Source organism: Histomonas meleagridis (assembly GCF_020186115.1).
Source record: "Histomonas meleagridis strain 2922-C6/04-10x chromosome Unknown contig_59, whole genome shotgun sequence".
NCBI classification, from domain to species: Eukaryota; Parabasalia; order Tritrichomonadida; family Dientamoebidae; genus Histomonas; species Histomonas meleagridis.
In genome coordinates this window covers 265939-285135 of record NW_027150901.1, presented here as the reverse complement: position 1 = coordinate 285135, position 19197 = coordinate 265939, and the positions used below count along the sequence as shown (strand labels likewise).

The 19197-nt window shown below is 28.2% G+C and overlaps 7 protein-coding genes across 7 annotated transcripts; 5 read left to right on the top strand and 2 right to left on the bottom strand.

Annotated features, from left to right (window-relative positions):
* Positions 1-1566: 1566 nt before the first annotated feature.
* Positions 1567-4620, top strand: GO595_007837 (Adaptin N terminal region family protein; the record flags this gene model as incomplete). Its single annotated transcript, XM_067921344.1, has 1 exon — positions 1567-4620. The coding sequence occupies one exon, from the start codon at positions 1567-1569 to the stop codon at positions 4618-4620; it is 3054 nt and encodes a 1017-aa protein (XP_067772067.1).
* A 267-nt stretch (positions 4621-4887) lies between these two features.
* GO595_007836 (family 20 glycosylhydrolase) lies at positions 4888-5217 on the bottom strand (the record flags this gene model as incomplete). The annotated part of the gene is made up of 1 exon (XM_067921343.1): positions 4888-5217. The coding sequence occupies one exon, from the start codon at positions 5215-5217 to the stop codon at positions 4888-4890; it is 330 nt and encodes a 109-aa protein (XP_067772066.1).
* A 2843-nt stretch (positions 5218-8060) lies between these two features.
* On the top strand, positions 8061-8774 carry GO595_007835 (putative E3 ubiquitin-protein ligase RNF5; the record flags this gene model as incomplete). The annotated part of the gene is made up of 1 exon (XM_067921342.1): positions 8061-8774. The coding sequence occupies one exon, from the start codon at positions 8061-8063 to the stop codon at positions 8772-8774; it is 714 nt and encodes a 237-aa protein (XP_067772065.1).
* A 273-nt stretch (positions 8775-9047) lies between these two features.
* Positions 9048-9377, top strand: GO595_007834 (uncharacterized protein; the record flags this gene model as incomplete). Its single annotated transcript, XM_067921341.1, has 1 exon — positions 9048-9377. One exon carries the CDS (start codon positions 9048-9050, stop codon positions 9375-9377), a length of 330 nt encoding a protein of 109 aa, XP_067772064.1.
* Positions 9378-9589: 212 nt separating this feature from the next.
* GO595_007833 (60S ribosomal protein L19) lies at positions 9590-10126 on the bottom strand (the record flags this gene model as incomplete). The annotated part of the gene is made up of 1 exon (XM_067921340.1): positions 9590-10126. The coding sequence occupies one exon, from the start codon at positions 10124-10126 to the stop codon at positions 9590-9592; it is 537 nt and encodes a 178-aa protein (XP_067772063.1).
* A 402-nt stretch (positions 10127-10528) lies between these two features.
* Positions 10529-11338, top strand: GO595_007832 (RhoGAP domain containing protein; the record flags this gene model as incomplete). The annotated part of the gene is made up of 1 exon (XM_067921339.1): positions 10529-11338. One exon carries the CDS (start codon positions 10529-10531, stop codon positions 11336-11338), a length of 810 nt encoding a protein of 269 aa, XP_067772062.1.
* Positions 11339-16731: 5393 nt separating this feature from the next.
* Positions 16732-19197, top strand: GO595_007831 (WD repeat-containing protein 36; the record flags this gene model as incomplete). The annotated part of the gene is made up of 1 exon (XM_067921338.1): positions 16732-19197. One exon carries the CDS (start codon positions 16732-16734, stop codon positions 19195-19197), a length of 2466 nt encoding a protein of 821 aa, XP_067772061.1.

The following is a 19197-nucleotide window of genomic DNA, read 5'->3' as shown; positions in this document are numbered from 1 at the left end:
TTCCTTTTTGCTCAAGTAGTATTTTAACTATTTCTGCTTTACCATTTGCAGATGCTAACATAAATGCTGTTTCAAATAATTTTAATAATTTCCAAACATCAAAAAGAAATAGAAAATTAATTCAATAAATATTAAGTCAAACACAAAAATATTTTTTGCATTAATATCAATTCCTTCTTTTTCAAGAAGTAATTTTACTATATCTACGTAACCATATTTACTTACAATCATAGGTTGTGTAAAAAATAACCCAAACAATTTCCAAATTATTTTTCGAAAAATCAAACAATTAAAATAAATTTCATATATTATAAAAAAAATGTCTTTAATATTGATATCAATTCCATCTTGTTTAATAATAAAATCAACGAGTTCAATATTTTTTGATAGAGATGGAGAAATTATTATATCTTTTGGAATTTGACGATTTTCAAGAAAATATTCAACAAGATATAAATTACCAATTCTTGCTGCTTCATTAATAATAGCATCAGTAATTTTCATTCCTTCTTTTTGCAAATATAAAAAAATTTCAAAATTATAATAAGTAATACATTTTTTCTCTATTTCTTCTAAATTATTAATTTCTTCTAATTTATTTTCATAAACATATTTAAAAATATCATTTTTATGGAATTGAATTGCTGTTTCATATACACCTTCAAATGTTGAATGGTTTTGTTCACACAAATGAACAAGTTCTTCACTGCCACCTGCACTTGAATATTTTGCAGTGTCATTAACCTTTGCTCCATTCATAAGTAAATATTTAAAGCATTTAACTGATCCAAAAATGCTGCATAATCAATTAATGTAACGTCTTCTTTGTTAATAAATGAACATCTTTCATAAAGTGATGGTTCAATTGTTTGATCAAAATCAAAATTTGTTTGTGATGATATTTCTTGAAGTTTTTCGATTTCATCATTTCGAATTATTTTTGCAATTTCATTTGGATTAACTCCTTCTTCAATTAATTGTTTGTGAACTTCAAAATTATTCCTTGAGAGTTCTTCATAATTATTTGTGCCTGATTGAAATGAATTAAAAAATCCATATTTCTTTAACATTTCAATTCTTTTTTCTGGAAGATAATGAACAAAATAAGGAAAGTTTAGATTATCTTGAATACTTTTTAGATCAATTAAGGAATATTCAATCAATTTTGCAAGAAGATAACAAGCTTCTTTTGTGTTAGTTTTAACAAATTTATCTAATATTTTTGATTTTATATTATTACTTTCCTCGATTGCTTCAATTTCTTTAATCAAGTTTATATATAATTCTATGTCAAAATCATTTACTTTCACATCAAATAATATATATATCAATTGACTAAGAATTATATTAAAAGTTATTGGATATTTGTAATCAAAAATATCAAGAATTTTATTTTTTGATTGTGAGATATTTTCTTGATTCAGATTAAATATTAAATCTTTTATTGTTAGACATTTTTCCCATTGATTTTTGTTTTGTTTTGTTCGAACAAACATTGTCAATTTTATTTCAAAAAATCCATATCGGCAAAAACGGTTATTGGTCGTTTTGTAACATTTTGTCTAAATGTCCAAGGTCAAAGCTCAAATGACCCAAGTCCAAAATAAGCTATCACATGCCTTGAACACAACAAAGCATGCGATTCAGAACCCAAGGGCTATTCTTGCTGATACAATCCGAGGATATCTTCGAGCTCAACAAGCTGGTACAACAACTCAGTATGTTAATGACCTCGTCACACGTTCTAAAGAAGAATCAAAGAAGAACAGCAACGAAGAAAACCTTATTTTAATTCCACAACTTATTTTCTTAAACATTTTAGGCTATGATACAACCTGGGGTGATTTTACAGTTCTTGAAGTAATGGCACTTGACGACTATTCTGCAAAGCATACTGCATATATTGCAGCAGCGCAAATGTGGGATTCTAATTCCGATGCAGTTTTAATGGCAACTAATAGAATTTATAAAGACCTTACTTCAAACACAGCACTTTACTCCTCCGCTGTTTTATCATCTCTTTCATCTTTCCTTACACCCACACTTTCGCAAAGCATCTTCCAAAATGTCATTTCATTAATGACATCTGCTAAACCTTACATCCGACAAAAAGCTATCACAGTTTTCTACCACATATGTCTTCAATACCCAGAAGCCCTTAAATCTGGCTTTGTTACACTTCGAACCCAACTTGATGATGATGACAAGTCAGTAGTCTTTTCAGTTCTTAGTGTTATTAATGAACTTTGTTATCACAATCCACGTAACTTTATACCACTTATTCCCAAGATCTTTAAGATGATAGATAATACCACTGATAATTGGTCACTAGTTCGAATCATCAGTATCCTTACCATGTTATGTTCTGTTGAGCCACGTCTTATCAAGAAGCTTATTGCACCATTTACGAATATATTAGAGACCACTTCTTCAATCACTGTTTTATTTGAATGTGTTCGTTCTATTATATCCATACCGATCACTAATACTGTTTTACTTACATATACAGCACAACGTATGCAATCATTTCTCGAACACGTTGATGTTAATTTACGATATCTTTGCCTAACACTTTTCATAAAGCTCATGGAAATTCAACCGAAACTTGTTGCACAACATCGTGAGCTTATTACTGAATGTCTTGATAGTACTGATGAACCCACGCGTATGTTAGCCTTAGATTTATTATCCTCATTAGCAAATTCTAAGACAATTGATAGTATTGTTGCAAAGATGTATGATCACTTTAAGTCATCAAGTAGTACTATTTTTAAGAATCAAATCATTACACGTGTTATTGAAATTTGTTCTAAGAATGATTATGCATTAGTTACTGACTTTGATTGGTATATTACAATATTAATGAACTTTGTAGCAGGCTCAGGAATTACATGTTATGACTTAATTGCTGATCAATTCTTAGATTTAGCATTAAGAGTACCATCAACGAGGAAACGACTTGTTGAAGAAATGGCTTCATTATTTAAATATAGTCGATTTAGGAAAGAAAATCGATTATTATTATCAGCATCACATATTATTGGAGATTACTCGGAAGATATTTCACCATTTAAACAAATCTTATCAAATAACATTCAACAAATGAATGAACGAGTACAATCCTCAATAATTTCGACATGTTTTAAGTTATATTTCAAATGTAAAAATGAAGAACAAAAACATTTATTAGAAAATAGTTTGAAAGAAAACATCGATCAAATATTTTCTAATAGTAAATATGCTGAAGTTCAAGACATTTCATCATTAATTAAATCACTTATAGATTTAATTAAAGAAGATGAAAACAATGAATCATATGAAGAATTACGTGCTAAGTTTGTTCATGTTGATGAAGAAGAAGAACCAGAACCAATAGAAGTACCAGATGAACTTAATGAACCAATTGATTTATTCGATGATAAAGAAGATGACTTAAAGTATATTGATGAGAAACATTTAGAAATTGATGAATTATTACCTAAGACGACAAGTAAGACAAGTAAAACTAAAGCATCAGCTAAACCTAAAGTTAAGAAATTAAAGAAGAAAATTCCACGTCAATCAACAACAGGTGAAAGAGTTGTTATCCTTAAATCACATGAGAATTTATTATCGACTAATAAATCAACAAACAAAAACAATCAAAATAAAAAAGCTACTGCATTATCAGATGCTTTAGCAAGTGTTGACTTCTCAGCAACAGTTGCAGAAACAGAAGCACGTGTAACAAATCCACAAAAGATTCCATTCGATCAATCATTACAAGAGAAACGTAAAGCTGCAATCGAATCGAAAGTTATAACAACGAACAATGGAACTAAGAAAGTTGTTAAAAGAGTATTACGAAGGAAGAAACAAACGCAAAATGAAAATGAAAATAATCGTAATGAAGAACAACAAAAAGAAGAACAAATCCAATCTAAACCGGGCTCAAGATTTGTTAAACTTTATGAACATTTTAATGATGATCAAAGCAAGACATTAATAACATTTTCTGCGTTAGAGTTTTATCCTAATTTATTAAATCCGAAAACACTTGAAATCGAGTTATACATTGAAAACAATATGAATTATGATATCGAAAACTTTAACATATATCAAATTATTCAAAAGAATGAAAAAGAAAATTATTTACAAACTATAAATTCACTTAAATCGAAGTCTAAAGTTACAACTAAAATAATCATTGATTGTGAAAACATTGATATTACTAAAGGTAACATAATTAACTTAAGATTTACTCCTTCTAATGATACAATTGGAGTAATCGAATTCCCAATTAAAGTGTTCCCTTCATATTTCTTAGTCGAAGGTAAAGAAGAAGAATTCGAAAACGTTATAAACAATTTGGAAAATGTTAAAGAAATCGATTTAAAGGATAAAATGAATAACAACACAAACGAATTATTACAAATATTCGTTAACGTTTTAAGAGGTAAATTAATCGAAAAGAAAGAAGAGAATTTGTATTATGTCTATGCTAAAACTACTGAAGGTATTAACTTAATTGCAATGTTAAACGAAAATGAAAAGAAGTTAACATTGAAGTCTGATAACGAATCATTACTTGGATCCATTTTCCAAGAACTACAAGCTAAAGTCAACAAAATGAATCAGTAAGTAAATAAGCAATTGCTGAACTTTTTATGTTTTTTCTCATTCTCAGTTTCGCATAAATTTTTGATGTTTTTTGCGAAGGAAAACATTTGTTCCAAAACTTTAAGTTGTTTAAGTTGTTGGAAAAAAGTTTTACCAAATGACAGAAATAGAACGACGTCACTTCACTGTTGTAAATAACTTTCAGTCGTTTTGGCGGTTTTGACTTTTGTGGTGACCGTTTATGTGTTGAGAAAAATGGAGAAAAAAGTTGTGGAGAGGTTTGTTTATTTAAACCTTGCGAATGAGTATGTTTCCATTTGAATCATTGCCACCATCACTCCTTAGTTTGGCCTTTAACATTACTGGTTCTTTATACTTATCAACAGTGATCCTGTAGACATTGTTGATGTGATGAAATCCGGCTGTTCCTTCATGCTTGTCTTTTCCTTGGGTCTTTCCATCACATGTGATTTTTACATCTTTCATGTCAAGCCTATGCTTTCCATGTGTATATTTGAAAGTGATTTCATATGTTCCATTGGATTTAACAGCGCTAGAGATGTCCCACTTCTTCTTATCCCATTCTGGTGTGGTTTCGCCTGTTTTCCAGCCCAACATGACAGAAATGAAGTGACAAATTGAATGGATTGGTTCAATTTTGAATCAAGAGGTGATGTCATTTGATACAATAGCTTACTCCAAAAGTGCTGAATCAAGTACCCAGCCAAATAATTCAAATTCATTATTAAGAAAGAATATGTCTTCAAAAGGCGCTCAAATTTTTGAATTTTTAATATCACAATTGTTATTATCATGCATGATATAACACAATGTTTTTGCCGCATTTTTCATTCATATTTTGAATAAATTTTGCTGTTATTTGATATCAGCATAGAATTTTTGTTTGAAACTGTTGTACGGTTTGGGCATTTTGGCTCATGGATAAAAAATACATGGATACCTTATTATCTTTAGAACACATAATTTTTGACTTACGAGAAGATAACATTAACTCATCAGCTGAAGAAATCATGAAATTATTTGATTGTGAATATCCATTTTCATTTTACTTCATCATATGCAATATTTCATTTTATTTTTATTGTTCTCATAAATATGAACCAGACAATTTAATACATTTTTTAAGTGAAATTAAAAAATTATCTAACAGTGACGAAGATATTCTCCAAATTTTTGTAGATACATTAATTAACTTCTTTCCTAAAAGTGGAGCAAATTATATTCTCCAAAAAATGATTGATGAGAAAATAATTTCTTCTGATGTTGTAGAAAATATAAATTTTTTATATTTTATTCATTGTGATCCAAAAATAGTAAAAATATTCAATAAAGATCCATTAAACTATTATTTATATAAAGATAAAATTTTTAATAACATTTGCAAAACATTGCAGAAAAATTATGAAGAATTATCAAAGAATGATTGGAAACTTCATAAACAATTAATTGAAGAAGGAGTTAATCCAAATGAGATTGCAAAAATAATTCGAAATGATGAAATCGAAAAACTTCAAGAAATATCATCACAAACAAATTTTGATTTTAATCAAACAATTGAACCATCACTTTATGAAAGATGTTCATTTATTAATCAAAAAGATGTTACATTAATTGAGTATGCAGCATTTTTTGGATCAGTTAAATGCTTTAAATATTTACTTATGAATGGAGCAAATGTAAATGACACTGCAAAATATTCAATTGCAGGTGGAAATGAAGAAATTATTCATTTATGTGAACAAAATCATTCAACATTTGAAGGTGTATATGAAACAGCAATTCAATTCCATAAAAATGATATTTTTAAATATGTTTATGAAAATAAATTAGAAGAAATTAATAATTTAGAAGAAATAGAGAAAAAATGTATTACTTATTATAATTTTGAAATTTTATCATTTTTGATTAATGAAGGAAAGAAAGTTAATAATTCCATTATGAAAATATCTGATTCAATCATAAAAACTTCAGCAAATAGTGGTAACTTATATTTAGTTAAATATTTCCTTCAACTTGATCCTATTCCGAAAGATATTTTACCTTATTCAGCTAATTCAATGAATCATGAACTTGTTAAACTTTTTATTGAGAAAGGAAATGATGTTAATGTTAAAAATGTTTAATTTTTTTGTTTGATTTTTATTTTGTTAATTTCGGATTTAATATAAATATTTGGTATTTAATTAAATTATTTGAAACTGCATTAATTGTTGCATCTAAAAATGGCTTTATTCGTATTGTAAAATTACTTCTTGAACAAGAAGGAATAGATGTTAATGCACAAGATATTTATTGAAAATATTTTATATTTATTTTATTTGTTTTGGATTTCAAATTATTATTTTTAATTTAATTAAAATATTTTGCAGTTCACTTATGCATGCAGTTGAAAATAATCAAATTGAAGTTGTTAAAATTCTTCTTGAACAAGATTTAATCAATGTTAACGCTTATGATGATTATATTTTTAGTTTTGTGTTTATTTAAAAAATTTGATAGTATTTCAATATTTTTTTCACAACAATATTAATGATGGCTTGTAAGAAAGGTAATATTGAAATCGTTAAATTACTTTTAGCTAGAAAAGATATTCAAATATTTGACACCAATGATTATTTATATAATGTGATGTTTTGCTTTGATGGTTTTATATTTAAAACTTATGTTTGTAATTTAAACACAATATAAAAATCAGCACTTACAGCAGCATCTTCAGGAGGTGATATCGAAATAGTCAAATTACTTCTTGAAAAAAAGGGAATTGAAGAATGTTGGAAAGGTTTTTAATTTAATTGTTTAGAATTTATTTATATAATTTTATGTTTCATATTATTGTATTATATTAAATCAAAATATTTGGAATGGCAATTATTTCAGCTTCGGGATCAGGTAACATAGAAATAGTTAAATTACTTCTTCAACAAGAAGGAGTTGATATCAACTTTCAGGGTATTTATACATTTGATTTCCTGTTTATTTTATATTTTTGGAATTCTAAAATAACACATGGAAATTATTTGATTTGTTTAGAACTGCACTTATGTATGCTTGTCAAACAGAACATATTGAAATTGTAAAATTACTTCTTGAACAAGAAGGAATCGATGTCAATATCAAAGACATTTGATATCTTCATTTAAAATTTATTTTGATAATTTACTATTTCAAAATAATATTAGAAATTTATTCGAACTATTTTTTAATGCTCTTATAATTGCATATGAACTTAATAATCAAGAACTTATTGACATATTTACAAAACATGGAGGAAAAGTTAAATAAAAAATCATTTTAACAATATTTTAAAAATAATTTTTCAAAATTATATTAATCTTTAAAATATATGGTTCTTACATATTGAGAAAACTAAGCAAAAAAATACCCAAAAGATAACGTTTTCTTTAACAAAATTTGTGTGCATATTCGGCCAAAAGTTTTAGATGGAGGAATCAAACAATGAAAATGACCAGAATTCAAAGAACCAACCAGAAGAAACAGATGATAGTGACGACCCATATGCACCCTTTGATCCAACAGCATTTCTCAGAAAGAAAAATACGGATGCACAAAATATGGATGAAACAGAAGATAGTCAAGACAAGCAAAACAAACCTATAACTGTTATTCGTTTGCGAAAACCTCCTCCGGAATATGACAATGAAGAAGAAACAGAAAATCAACAATTAATTGATCAAGTAAATGAAAATCAAAAAGAGGAAATACAACCACCAAAAAACGAACAGAAAAATGAGCAAGAAGACACAATGGCAGAAGAAGATAAATGGAAATGTCCAATATGCCTTGAAACACTTCAGCAACCAGTTGTTACGCATTGTGGTCACGTATTTTGTTATCCATGTATTTCAGAATGGCTTCGTCGTTCCAATAGTTGTCCTGTTTGTCATGGCCAAATTGATGCAAGTCATCTAATTCCGATATACGGACAAGGAAGCGAAGCTGATGTAAGTTCTCCTCCTCCGCCAAGACCAGAGTACCAAGAAGCTAGGGAAAATTATGCTTTTAACAGATTCACTCCATTCCAATATACTGTCAATATCACAATGAATAATGTTCGTAACTTTTTCCACATGACACCGCAAAAGGCGCTTCTTTTGTTGTCTCTTATTTTTTTAGTACTATCTTTTTATGTCTAAAGGACTCTTCTATAATTTTAAACAAAAAATATCTCGTTGTGGCTACCTGAATGAGTTTTCTTTGATAACATGACTTTCGTATAATAAAAGCGAGCTATTGTTTTTCATTTTCTAATTTTTTTTTTTTTTTAATTTAGATCAAATTCTAGCAAGCTTATTTATACATGGACTGATAGGACATAAGATAATAACATACGGTGTAAATGGAGAAGGATAAATATTTTTTTTGTAAATTAACATGCTTCGACCAAACCTAGTCAAAACAATAAAAAAATGAACACAGCGCAAGAAGCTCGCAACCATCTCAATCAAATGATTTTTTTAGTCAATACTTTAATATCAGAATCAATTAATGAAAGCAACCCAACAGATCCACCAATTCGTAAACTTTCCAAAGATCAATTTCTTGCAGAGTATAAGGAACATTCTTCGCTTCTGACAGAATGCTTAAACACAGCAAAAGAAGAGGAGCACGAGCCGGTTGATGAAGAACTTAAAGCAGCTCGTGCAGAACTCAATGATCTTGTATTAAAACTTGAAGAAAAAACTCAAAAACTAGGACGTCTTTGCTTTTGGGTAGAGAACATGAACTTAAATGCTTAAAACTTAAGTTATGTATATCTAAACGTGTTATTCCTATGTGTCACAAACATTCAGCAAAGTATTTTGTAGTACTTAAAAGAGTTAAAAAATATTCATTTTTGTTTTAAAGAACAGAAAAAATGATTTATTTTTTTTTTTAAATTATCTAAAAATTAAATGATTTCATTTGAAAAAATTGTAAACTTAGTGTGCCAAAAATAATTAAATCGTATTTATTGAGCAGCCTTTGCTTTTTTTTCCCTCATTCTTCTGCTACGAGCACGGCGGGCAGCAATTTGTTGTTGGAGATTCTTTTCACGTTCATTTTCGACCTTAAGTGTGTGAATGTGCTCCATTAAAACACGCTTGTTACGGAATTCATTACCTTTAGCTTTGAGATATAACTTACGGTATAAATGAGAATCAATTTCTTTCTTCTGTTTGAAGTCTCTGAGTGTACGTCTGAGGACACGGATACGACGAATCCATTGCCATTTTGAGTTGAGACGTGCATTGCGTGTACCACGGCGTTTACCATAACCTCTGTGACGACCAAGACGTTTGGCAAGAACACGCTTTGTATGGCGAGCACTTGAATGCATGGCAACTGGGCGACGAACAATGATTCCATCACCAACAAGTTTTCTGATTTGTTGACGAGAATTTGCCATAGCGATTGTGGATATTTCTGTTTCATCCATCCAGACACGGCCAACGCCACAGTTAAGAACTGAAGCAGCTAATCTCTTTTGGAGCTTAAGGCTGGACATTATTTAAAGGAGCAGCCATGTCAAAACCGTAAACAACATTGGGGTGCCTTAGAATACTTGTACATCTTTTCAAGAGAAACATATATTCCTGTTGAATATATCAAAGTAATTTTCATCAAAATAATTTAAACAATGTTAAAAACAATCAATTTGAACAACACTAAGAAAAATTTTTAAAAATTAATTCGAATTTTAATCAAATAATTAAACCAATACCTTATGGAATAAACTTATGTGTTAAAGATAAAAGTACTGCAGGAAATAATTTTGTAGTATAAAAAATTAAGTTCTTATATGAAAAGGCTCTTTTTTTTCTAGGTTTTTTATGTCATTTTATTTTCTCACAATAAAATTGGCAAATAAATATTTATTTCAATATTTTGACACTTTTATTTTATCTGCATGACTCTTGCAGATCCTGCGCCTGGACCACATTTTTTTACCAAAAGTCTTAAAGAATATAATGGCAAAGTTCCTTTTATTGTTACAGATCTTATTAAAGAAATGAAAGTTCTTGATTCAGGGAAGGTTGAAGGGATATTCCGCATCAGTGCGCAAAAAAGTACAGTTGAAAATCTATGTTTGCTTCTTGATCGCAATAGGGTTAAAGACTTCCAAGGGTATGAAGATCCACATATTATTGCAGGAGCTCTCAAACGTTATATCAGAGAGTTATCTGGATTAGATCCCCTAATTGGGGAAGATATTTATGACAAAATCAATACAGTAATACAATGCTCAACAAATGATGATACTCTTTTTACAGAACTTCATAATCTTGTATCTCAAGGCTGTCCTACCAGACGCAATACTCTTGCATATTTAATGCATTACTTTAATGCAATCACTACAGAGGTGGAGTTTAACAAGATGGATGCTTCAAATCTTTCAATTGTTTTTTCGCCATCATTATATCCAAGAACAGATTCAGTGGCATCTGGTAACTCAATGAAAGCGATTGAAATCATGATCAAAGATTTTGACAAAATTTTCGATCAAGATTGGTATGGACCAAATGTCGAAATGAGCGATGAAGATATCGAACGAAGTGCCGAACCAGAAATAGATGAATCAGATGCAGCCCTTGAATCAGTCAGGAGGCAGTTGATATCAAAATCGCTCATGAAGCTTGACAGAGATAACTTGGTTTCGATACTTGGTTTGCAAAGACCAGACAGGAAACCACCAAAACTTGATCTACAAGAAGATTAAATAATAATTAAAGGTGTTATAAATAATGTTGTTGAATGTTTTATTTTATTTTTTGACACAGACGAAAAGGCAGTAATTTAATTGTTTTCCTTCTGTTAGTGAATTATATTAACAATTTTATTTTTTTAGATCAAAGTTGTACAACTTTACTATTAATAGTAAATATTTATACCATTATAAATGCAATGAAATTTTGATTGTTTTTATATGATTGTGTCTATAACATTTAAAACAAGTGTTATCTTATGCAGGCCTGATAATTGTATTTGTGATTTTTTTTTTTAAATCCTCATGGGGCAGCAATTATTGAATTACATGATAGCTATTTTGTATGATTTATGCTTAGTATAAAGTATTAAAAAAGTTTATCAATACTTTGTTAATTTTCACTTATTGAATTGATTTTAATCACCTGTACAGGGTTAACTAAATCAGAAATAATAATTTTTAACAATCTAAAATAATGTACACCAACCTTACACAAGGTACAAGCGGAACTTCAGAAATTAATGAAATTATAACAACGAATAATGAAGAAAACAAATCAGGTTTAAATCATGATATTAATGAAATCCAATATTTTAATAAAAATTACAGTGAACTTATTAACCTTATCGATAGGGAAGGTTATGATCAATTAAACTCAATAATTGATGAAATACTTACTAATCATCCAAATGAAAAATTTTGTTTTATACTTTCAAATGCCAATAATGCAAACGACATAAGACGATATCCAGCAAAAATTATTTCTTATTTATTAAATCCCAAGACGCCAGAACGCCGAAATATTATTATAAAAAATTTCTGGTCTCTCGATGGGTTTATAGTCAACCTTAAAAGATTAATTGCCGCCACAATTAGTGAAAACGATTTCGTTATTTGCGATGTTTCAAGTCAAATTTTTTCATATATTTGGAATTGAAGGAGGTCAATGGATTGACGGTATCCAAGAAATTTCCAATAACATTCTTCAAACGAATTCCACTAATATCATGATTGGATTTTTAAAGATTTTTTCTGATATTCTAAATTTGTCTAATTTTGATCAAGAACTTAAACATGACGCACTCATTCCAATTTATGCCAATATTTTTGATGCTTCATTAAAAATACTTAGCATGCCAATCGAACAAAGTCCAGAATATCTAACACCTGAAGTTCGAGAAGCAGCTGCAGAAGCATTACATTTTGCCATATTACATCTTTCAGGCAAGATAATTGATGATAATGCACAAGCAAAGATTCAATTAATTCTTCAAAGCATTCAATTGTCATTTTAAATTCGAAAATGATTTTCCAATCAGAAAGAAATTGCATGTAAATGCATAATAAAATGTCACAAATATGTTTATCTTTTCTAAAGCTTGTGGAAATATAAATGTATTTTTTTCGAATTGATGAGTTTTAACCTCAAAATTTTAGAACTCACAATTTTATATAATTTACATGTATCGTATTTGAGATAAGGCTTTAACTTAAAAAGTAATTATTTTGAATGCGGCATTTTCGTGTTCAAAATGATTGAGTTTTGTTCCTTCTATGCTTATTCTCAAATTATTTTCCATTTAACACGAAAATTTTAAGTCGCCTTACAACAAAGATGTAGATGATTACTTTGTTATTTGGGAAATGAAGGAAAAAATGTTTTTTTTTATATACATGATTTATTTATATGATTAATTTATTACAAAAACCACTTAATCGGAGGAGCTTGAATCTGAAATAAGATTGCTATTGATGGAATTATCCTGATCTTGTGAAATCACTTGAAATTGAATAAAATCTTTGTTGTGTATTACACTTGGAGGTTCCCTCATAGGTGGTGGTAGTGGTTCCTCATCAGAAGAACTCATTGAAATTTCGTCAAACTCGTTGCACATGTGTTTTTTTGCTTTGCCTTTTCTGAAAACTTTTTGAGTTAAAAGAGTTTTGGGAGTATAAACTTATCAAATATTAAATTGTATTTAATCGTAAATCAGCGTTCGACAAACAGAACTTATCGTAAGATTAACTTATCAGTTTCTTCATTTTCAAGAAGATGAAATGATTTTTTCACGAATAAGTGTATTACACAAATAAACAACAATTTTGCATTAAATGACTTTATATGGATATTTTCTATCACATACAATTGATCGAGTTTTTTAATTTTTCGCTTAGAAATATCTTGATTCAAATATAGTCACATCTTATAAAAGATACTTAAAATAATCAATTCTAAGAATATTCTACATTTTATCTATTTAATATTTTTTAACACATATAATTTTAAAATTCATTCTCGATAAATTCAGGTTATTTCATACATTGTGGAACACAATTATTACAATACACGTGAACCCAATCAATAAAGCACTTGATATTACAAACATGCTAAACGTAAATTGAATGATTCATAGACTTTTTCGTTTATTCAATGGTTAAAAAATTTGAATTGTATAAAAACCAGACATATCAATGTTTCAAAATCAATATTTTATTTTGATATATCATAAAAAATATGTTTCTTTTGACTTTCATTATTGATTATGCAAAAATCAGTATTAATTAATAATTTCAAAGAGTTTTATCAAAAGGTTCAATTGATCCAATTACAACCTCATTATATATGTAATTTGATTGATAATTCATTAAAAATTCTGAACAATCTATTTTTATCTACACAAAACCAATGTATATCTTGTTATTATCGAAAAGTATATTCTTCTTCTTTGTGTTCGGTTTTCGATTACTTCGAATATTATGAAAATTTTTTAATCAAAATCTTTATATCAATGTATTTATTTTCATTTCTTTTATTTTCCATTATTAAGAACAAACATAAATTATCATTAATAACAAATTATTTATTTCACAATATTCACATTAAAAAATCCTGTAATATTAAATTCGCTCCATTCTTTTTTGTTGTTTTCTTCATTTATTCATTTAATGTTTCAGATACACTTAATATTTCTAACTCAAATGAATTCCCAACTAAAAAAAATTTAAGCATCAAACATATTATAATTAATGGTAATGTTACTGTTATTCCAAATAATACATTTAACGGTTGGACATCTGTAACTACTGTTGATATTGGGGATTCAGTTACTATAATTAAAAGTAAAGCATTTTATCGCTGCACTTCATTGAAAACAATTACTTTTGGAAAGAATTTAGAGACAATTGAAAACAATGTATTCAAAAGTTGTTCTTTAATCAACATTACATTTCAAAATTCATTAAAATCAATTGGCGTTTCTGCATTTAGTTCAAATCATGATTTAGATAATATTACATTTGGAAATAATATCACCACAATAAATGATTTTGCATTTGAATATTGTAATTCATTAGAAAATGTTATATTTCCAAAATCGATTACACATATTGGAATTGGAGTATTTAATTTATGTACAAAACTTCAATGTGTTAATATATCACAAGAAAATAAATTTTATTCTAATTATAACAATGATGGAGTTATTTATAATAAAAATTTTACAAATCTTATTTGTTATCCTAATGGAAACACAAATGAAACATTTGAAATCCCAAATTCTATTCAAATCATTGAAAATTATTCCTTTTATGAATGCGAGAATATAAAGAATATTATTATCTCAAATTCAGTTACTACGATTGGAGATTTTGCATTTTCTTCATGTTTCTTTAGTAATATTACATTTCCAGATTCATTAATTTCAATTGGAGATTTTGCATTTCAGTCAAATATACAATTAGAAAATGTTATATTTTCAAATTCATTAATATCAATCGGAGATTATGCATTTTCTGAATGTTCATTAATAATAATAACGTTTCCAAAATCATTAAAAACAATTGGAGTTCACTCATTTTATGATTGTTATTTAATTATTGTTTCATTTCAAAATTCAACTGTATCAATAGGAAAATCAGCATTTAGTTCAAATCATGATTTAGGAAATGTTATATTTGGAAATAATATTATAGCAATAAATGATTTTGCATTTGAATATTGTAATTCATTAGAAAATGTTATATTTCCAAAATCGATTACACATATTGGAATTGGAGTATTTAATTTATGTACAAAACTTCAATGTGTTAATATATCACAAGAAAATAAATTTTATTCTAATTATAACAATGATGGAGTTATTTATAATAAAAATTTTACAAATCTTATTTGTTATCCTAATGGAAACACAAATGAAACATTTGAAATCCCAAATTCTATACAAATCATTGAAAATTATTCCTTTTATGAATGCAAGAATATAAAAAATATTGTCATTCCAAGCAATGTTAAGAATATAGGAGATTTTGCATTTTATCAATGTAAAAATCTTACATGTATTTATTTTTATGGTGATATACAACCATCAATTGGAAATGAAACATTTTCTGGTATCTTAACTAAATTTGTTATGGTTTTGAATTCATATAATGATACCAGATTTGGTAAAATGAGTGTATTGAAAGGTAGTGTTTTTAAAGACTGCACTCCAATGCCAACACTTTCATTTACACAGTCAAAATCCTTTACTAATTCATTGTCAGCTTCAAATACATTTCCACTGTCAAATATATTTCCACTGTCAAATACATTTCCACTGTCAAATACATTTATATCTTCTTTTCAATCTGATATAACATTTTCACATTCTTTAACTATGATAAATTCATGTTCAATTACACAAACAATTACACAACAAATTTCATATTTAAGTACTATTTCACTATCCTTTGTAAATTTATCATATATTTATATTAATACGATTATTATTTATTCTAGTCAAACAATTTTGCAATATACAACAAATTTTATATTTTATTCTGATGTTTTTACTATATTAAATATAAATAAACAACAAAATAATGGTAAACCATTAGGTATTAATACTATTATTATCCTTGTTGTTGTTATTTGTTTAATTGTTATCTTAATAATTACAATTTTTATTCTTTTATTTTATAAACAAAATCAACAAACTATCAGTGAAAATAATGAGGAAAATAAAAATGAGGAAAATACAACTAATAATCCTCCAATGGAAATTAATCCACAGATTGATGGGGATCCATTTTCTAATGAAATCTATAAAGGGGAAATATAAATTTTAACTTTTCAAATTAAATTTACAAATGAACATTAAATGAAACAATATAGAATAAATGAGATCATTCTAACATCTCTATATATCATTTAAATTTTGGGATCTATTACATCAAATATTACACTAAGTAAAAGCTTTAGATTTCTCTTGTATATTTTTTGTTTTTCTAATTATAATTTGTTAATGATTATATCAGTATTGATAAATTTAACACATTTTTAACGGTTTCATAATGTTTCAAAAATAAACGGTCTTTGTAAAATTTTGAAACGTAAAAGTGACATACTTGACCACTGGTCAAAGAAAATGTTTGATTGCTTCGAATTCTTTAAAGACATTGGTCGAATATGTGGAGATATACATTTTGAAATTGTTTACAGCAAAAATTGGCCTTTTTTAGCAGTTGCCATTGATGATGTTTTTCATATATATTCAGCAGAAGAGCTTAAACTAACTCAAATAAGCACTCCACACAGTCAAAAAATCACACATATTGCAGCTAATTCTAATGTTGTTTTTACAACAACTAATTCTACACTTCGTGCAACAGATATTAAAGATAATGAATATGACGAAATACAATTACAGCAACCACCAACGAACCTTATTTCCCTTGATCCATATGTTGTAATTTCCCAGGGTACAACATTTACATGTTATTCAGATGAATTAAAAGAAATATTTAAAATTGATGTAGGAAAAGAAATTACGACTGTTATGCACCCATACACTTATGTTAACAAGCTAATTGTAGCAACAAGTGACGGACAGTATTCATTATGGAATATCAAATCTCAAATGTGTATATATAATTTTTCTGGCTTTGGTTCCATTGTCAAACGCATTCAGCAATCACCTAACCCTGATGTTATGGCCTTTGCACTTTATGATGGTCGATTAGTTTTTCATAATGTTCGTCAAGATGAAACGTTATTTACCTTTCAAATGCCAGCCCCCATCACAGACTTCTCATTTCGTATTGACGGTCCACCACATATTGCCGTTGGCATGGAAAATGGGAAATTATTAGTATGGGATCTTAATCTTAAACAAATCATAGCCTCCAAATCACATTGCCATAACAACTCAATAACATCAGTCAGCTTTATGAAGACCAATCTTTTGATTACTGGTAGTTCAGATAATTCCATCAAACAATGGATTGCCGATGATGAAACCGAAGACCTTTTACGAATCTATCGTAGTCGTGTTGGCCATGAAACACCTCCAGTAGCTGTATCCTTTGTCGAAGTTAATGGTTCCACAAATATCGTTACTGCATCAGGTACATCGACCATTATCTCAGCAAACCCAATAATCGAAACCACGTCATCTATTATCTCCACTGCACCATTAAATCGTAAGCATTTATCGAATCCAATCCAATCGATTTCGACCACGAATGCACAACGTTATGCGTCCATTGCTTCACAACACGTAGATGGGACATTAGTCTTCTTATGGGATATAGAAAATTCACGATTTGCTCGTAAAGCGCTTACAGCGATGCCCAAGAATGGTTCACGAATTGAAAGTAATCAAACGATTACATTTGCCGATTTTAATGGGGAAATCAAAGCGACATGTACATACTTAACTCCATGTGGAAACTTTGGAATTGTTGGCACAGATGCTGGAACAGTTGAAGTATTTGTAACGCAAAGTGCGCGACATAAAGGATCAATCGAAACGAAACATGATTCACGTGTTGTCTTTGTATATTCTGATTCTCTTAATCAACATATAATCTCTGGAGCAGAAGACGGGACAATTTATTTCCATAACTTTGATGAATTAACTTTTGAAGGCTCAATTAATTTAGAATCGCCAATCACAAAGATGGCACCACATCCTAATTCACATTTATTAGCTATTACAGCTAATGAGAAAGTATATATTGTTGATGTAATATCGAAATTAATTGCACGTATATTTGAAATTAATGGAACAAGTTTATGTTTTTCGAATGATGGAAAATATTTAATTATTTCATCATTTGAAAATGTTTATTTGTTTGATATGATGACGGCATCATTAATACAATCAGTTAAGATTCCATATCCTATAACAGGTATAGCAGCACATCCTAAAGAGAATTTAATTGCTACAATTCATGAGAATAATTTATCGACAAAATTATGGTACTTTAGACCAGAGAAAATCATTAGCTCGGAATCATTAAATGAAATAGAAATAGCAAAACAAGAAGGATTAATAATATATAGTGAACAGCCAACGATTAAGATGAAAAATGTAATAAATCCGCCAACAGATCCATTAAAGTTTTCCAAAACGAAAATTATTGTACCATTTTTCTTATCAGCTTCAACAAATTTAGCTTTGCCTAATTTAGAAACAGAAGAAAATATGACTTTAGATAAAGATGTAATGCCTTCATCCGAATTCGTGAAACAATTAATTATCGATAATGAAAAAGATGACTTTAATGATAGTATTAACTTAATGATTAATATGAATCATGATGCAATAAATTTGGAAATTTCGGGGTTACATGTAAATGGCGATTGCGATGAAAGAGTTTTATTCATGAAAATGTTAATATTTGGCTTAAACCAAAGAAATAACTTCGAAATGATTCAAGCATTGTTAAGCGTGTTCTTAAATGAATTCGGTGCAATGATCCTGAAAAATCCAAATTTGAAACAGTTGTTAAATGAAGTAAAAGAGGCTCAAGAAGATGCAATACGTTATCTTGAGGATAACATTAACTACTCATTGTACCTTATTCAAATGATTAACAGAATTCAGTAA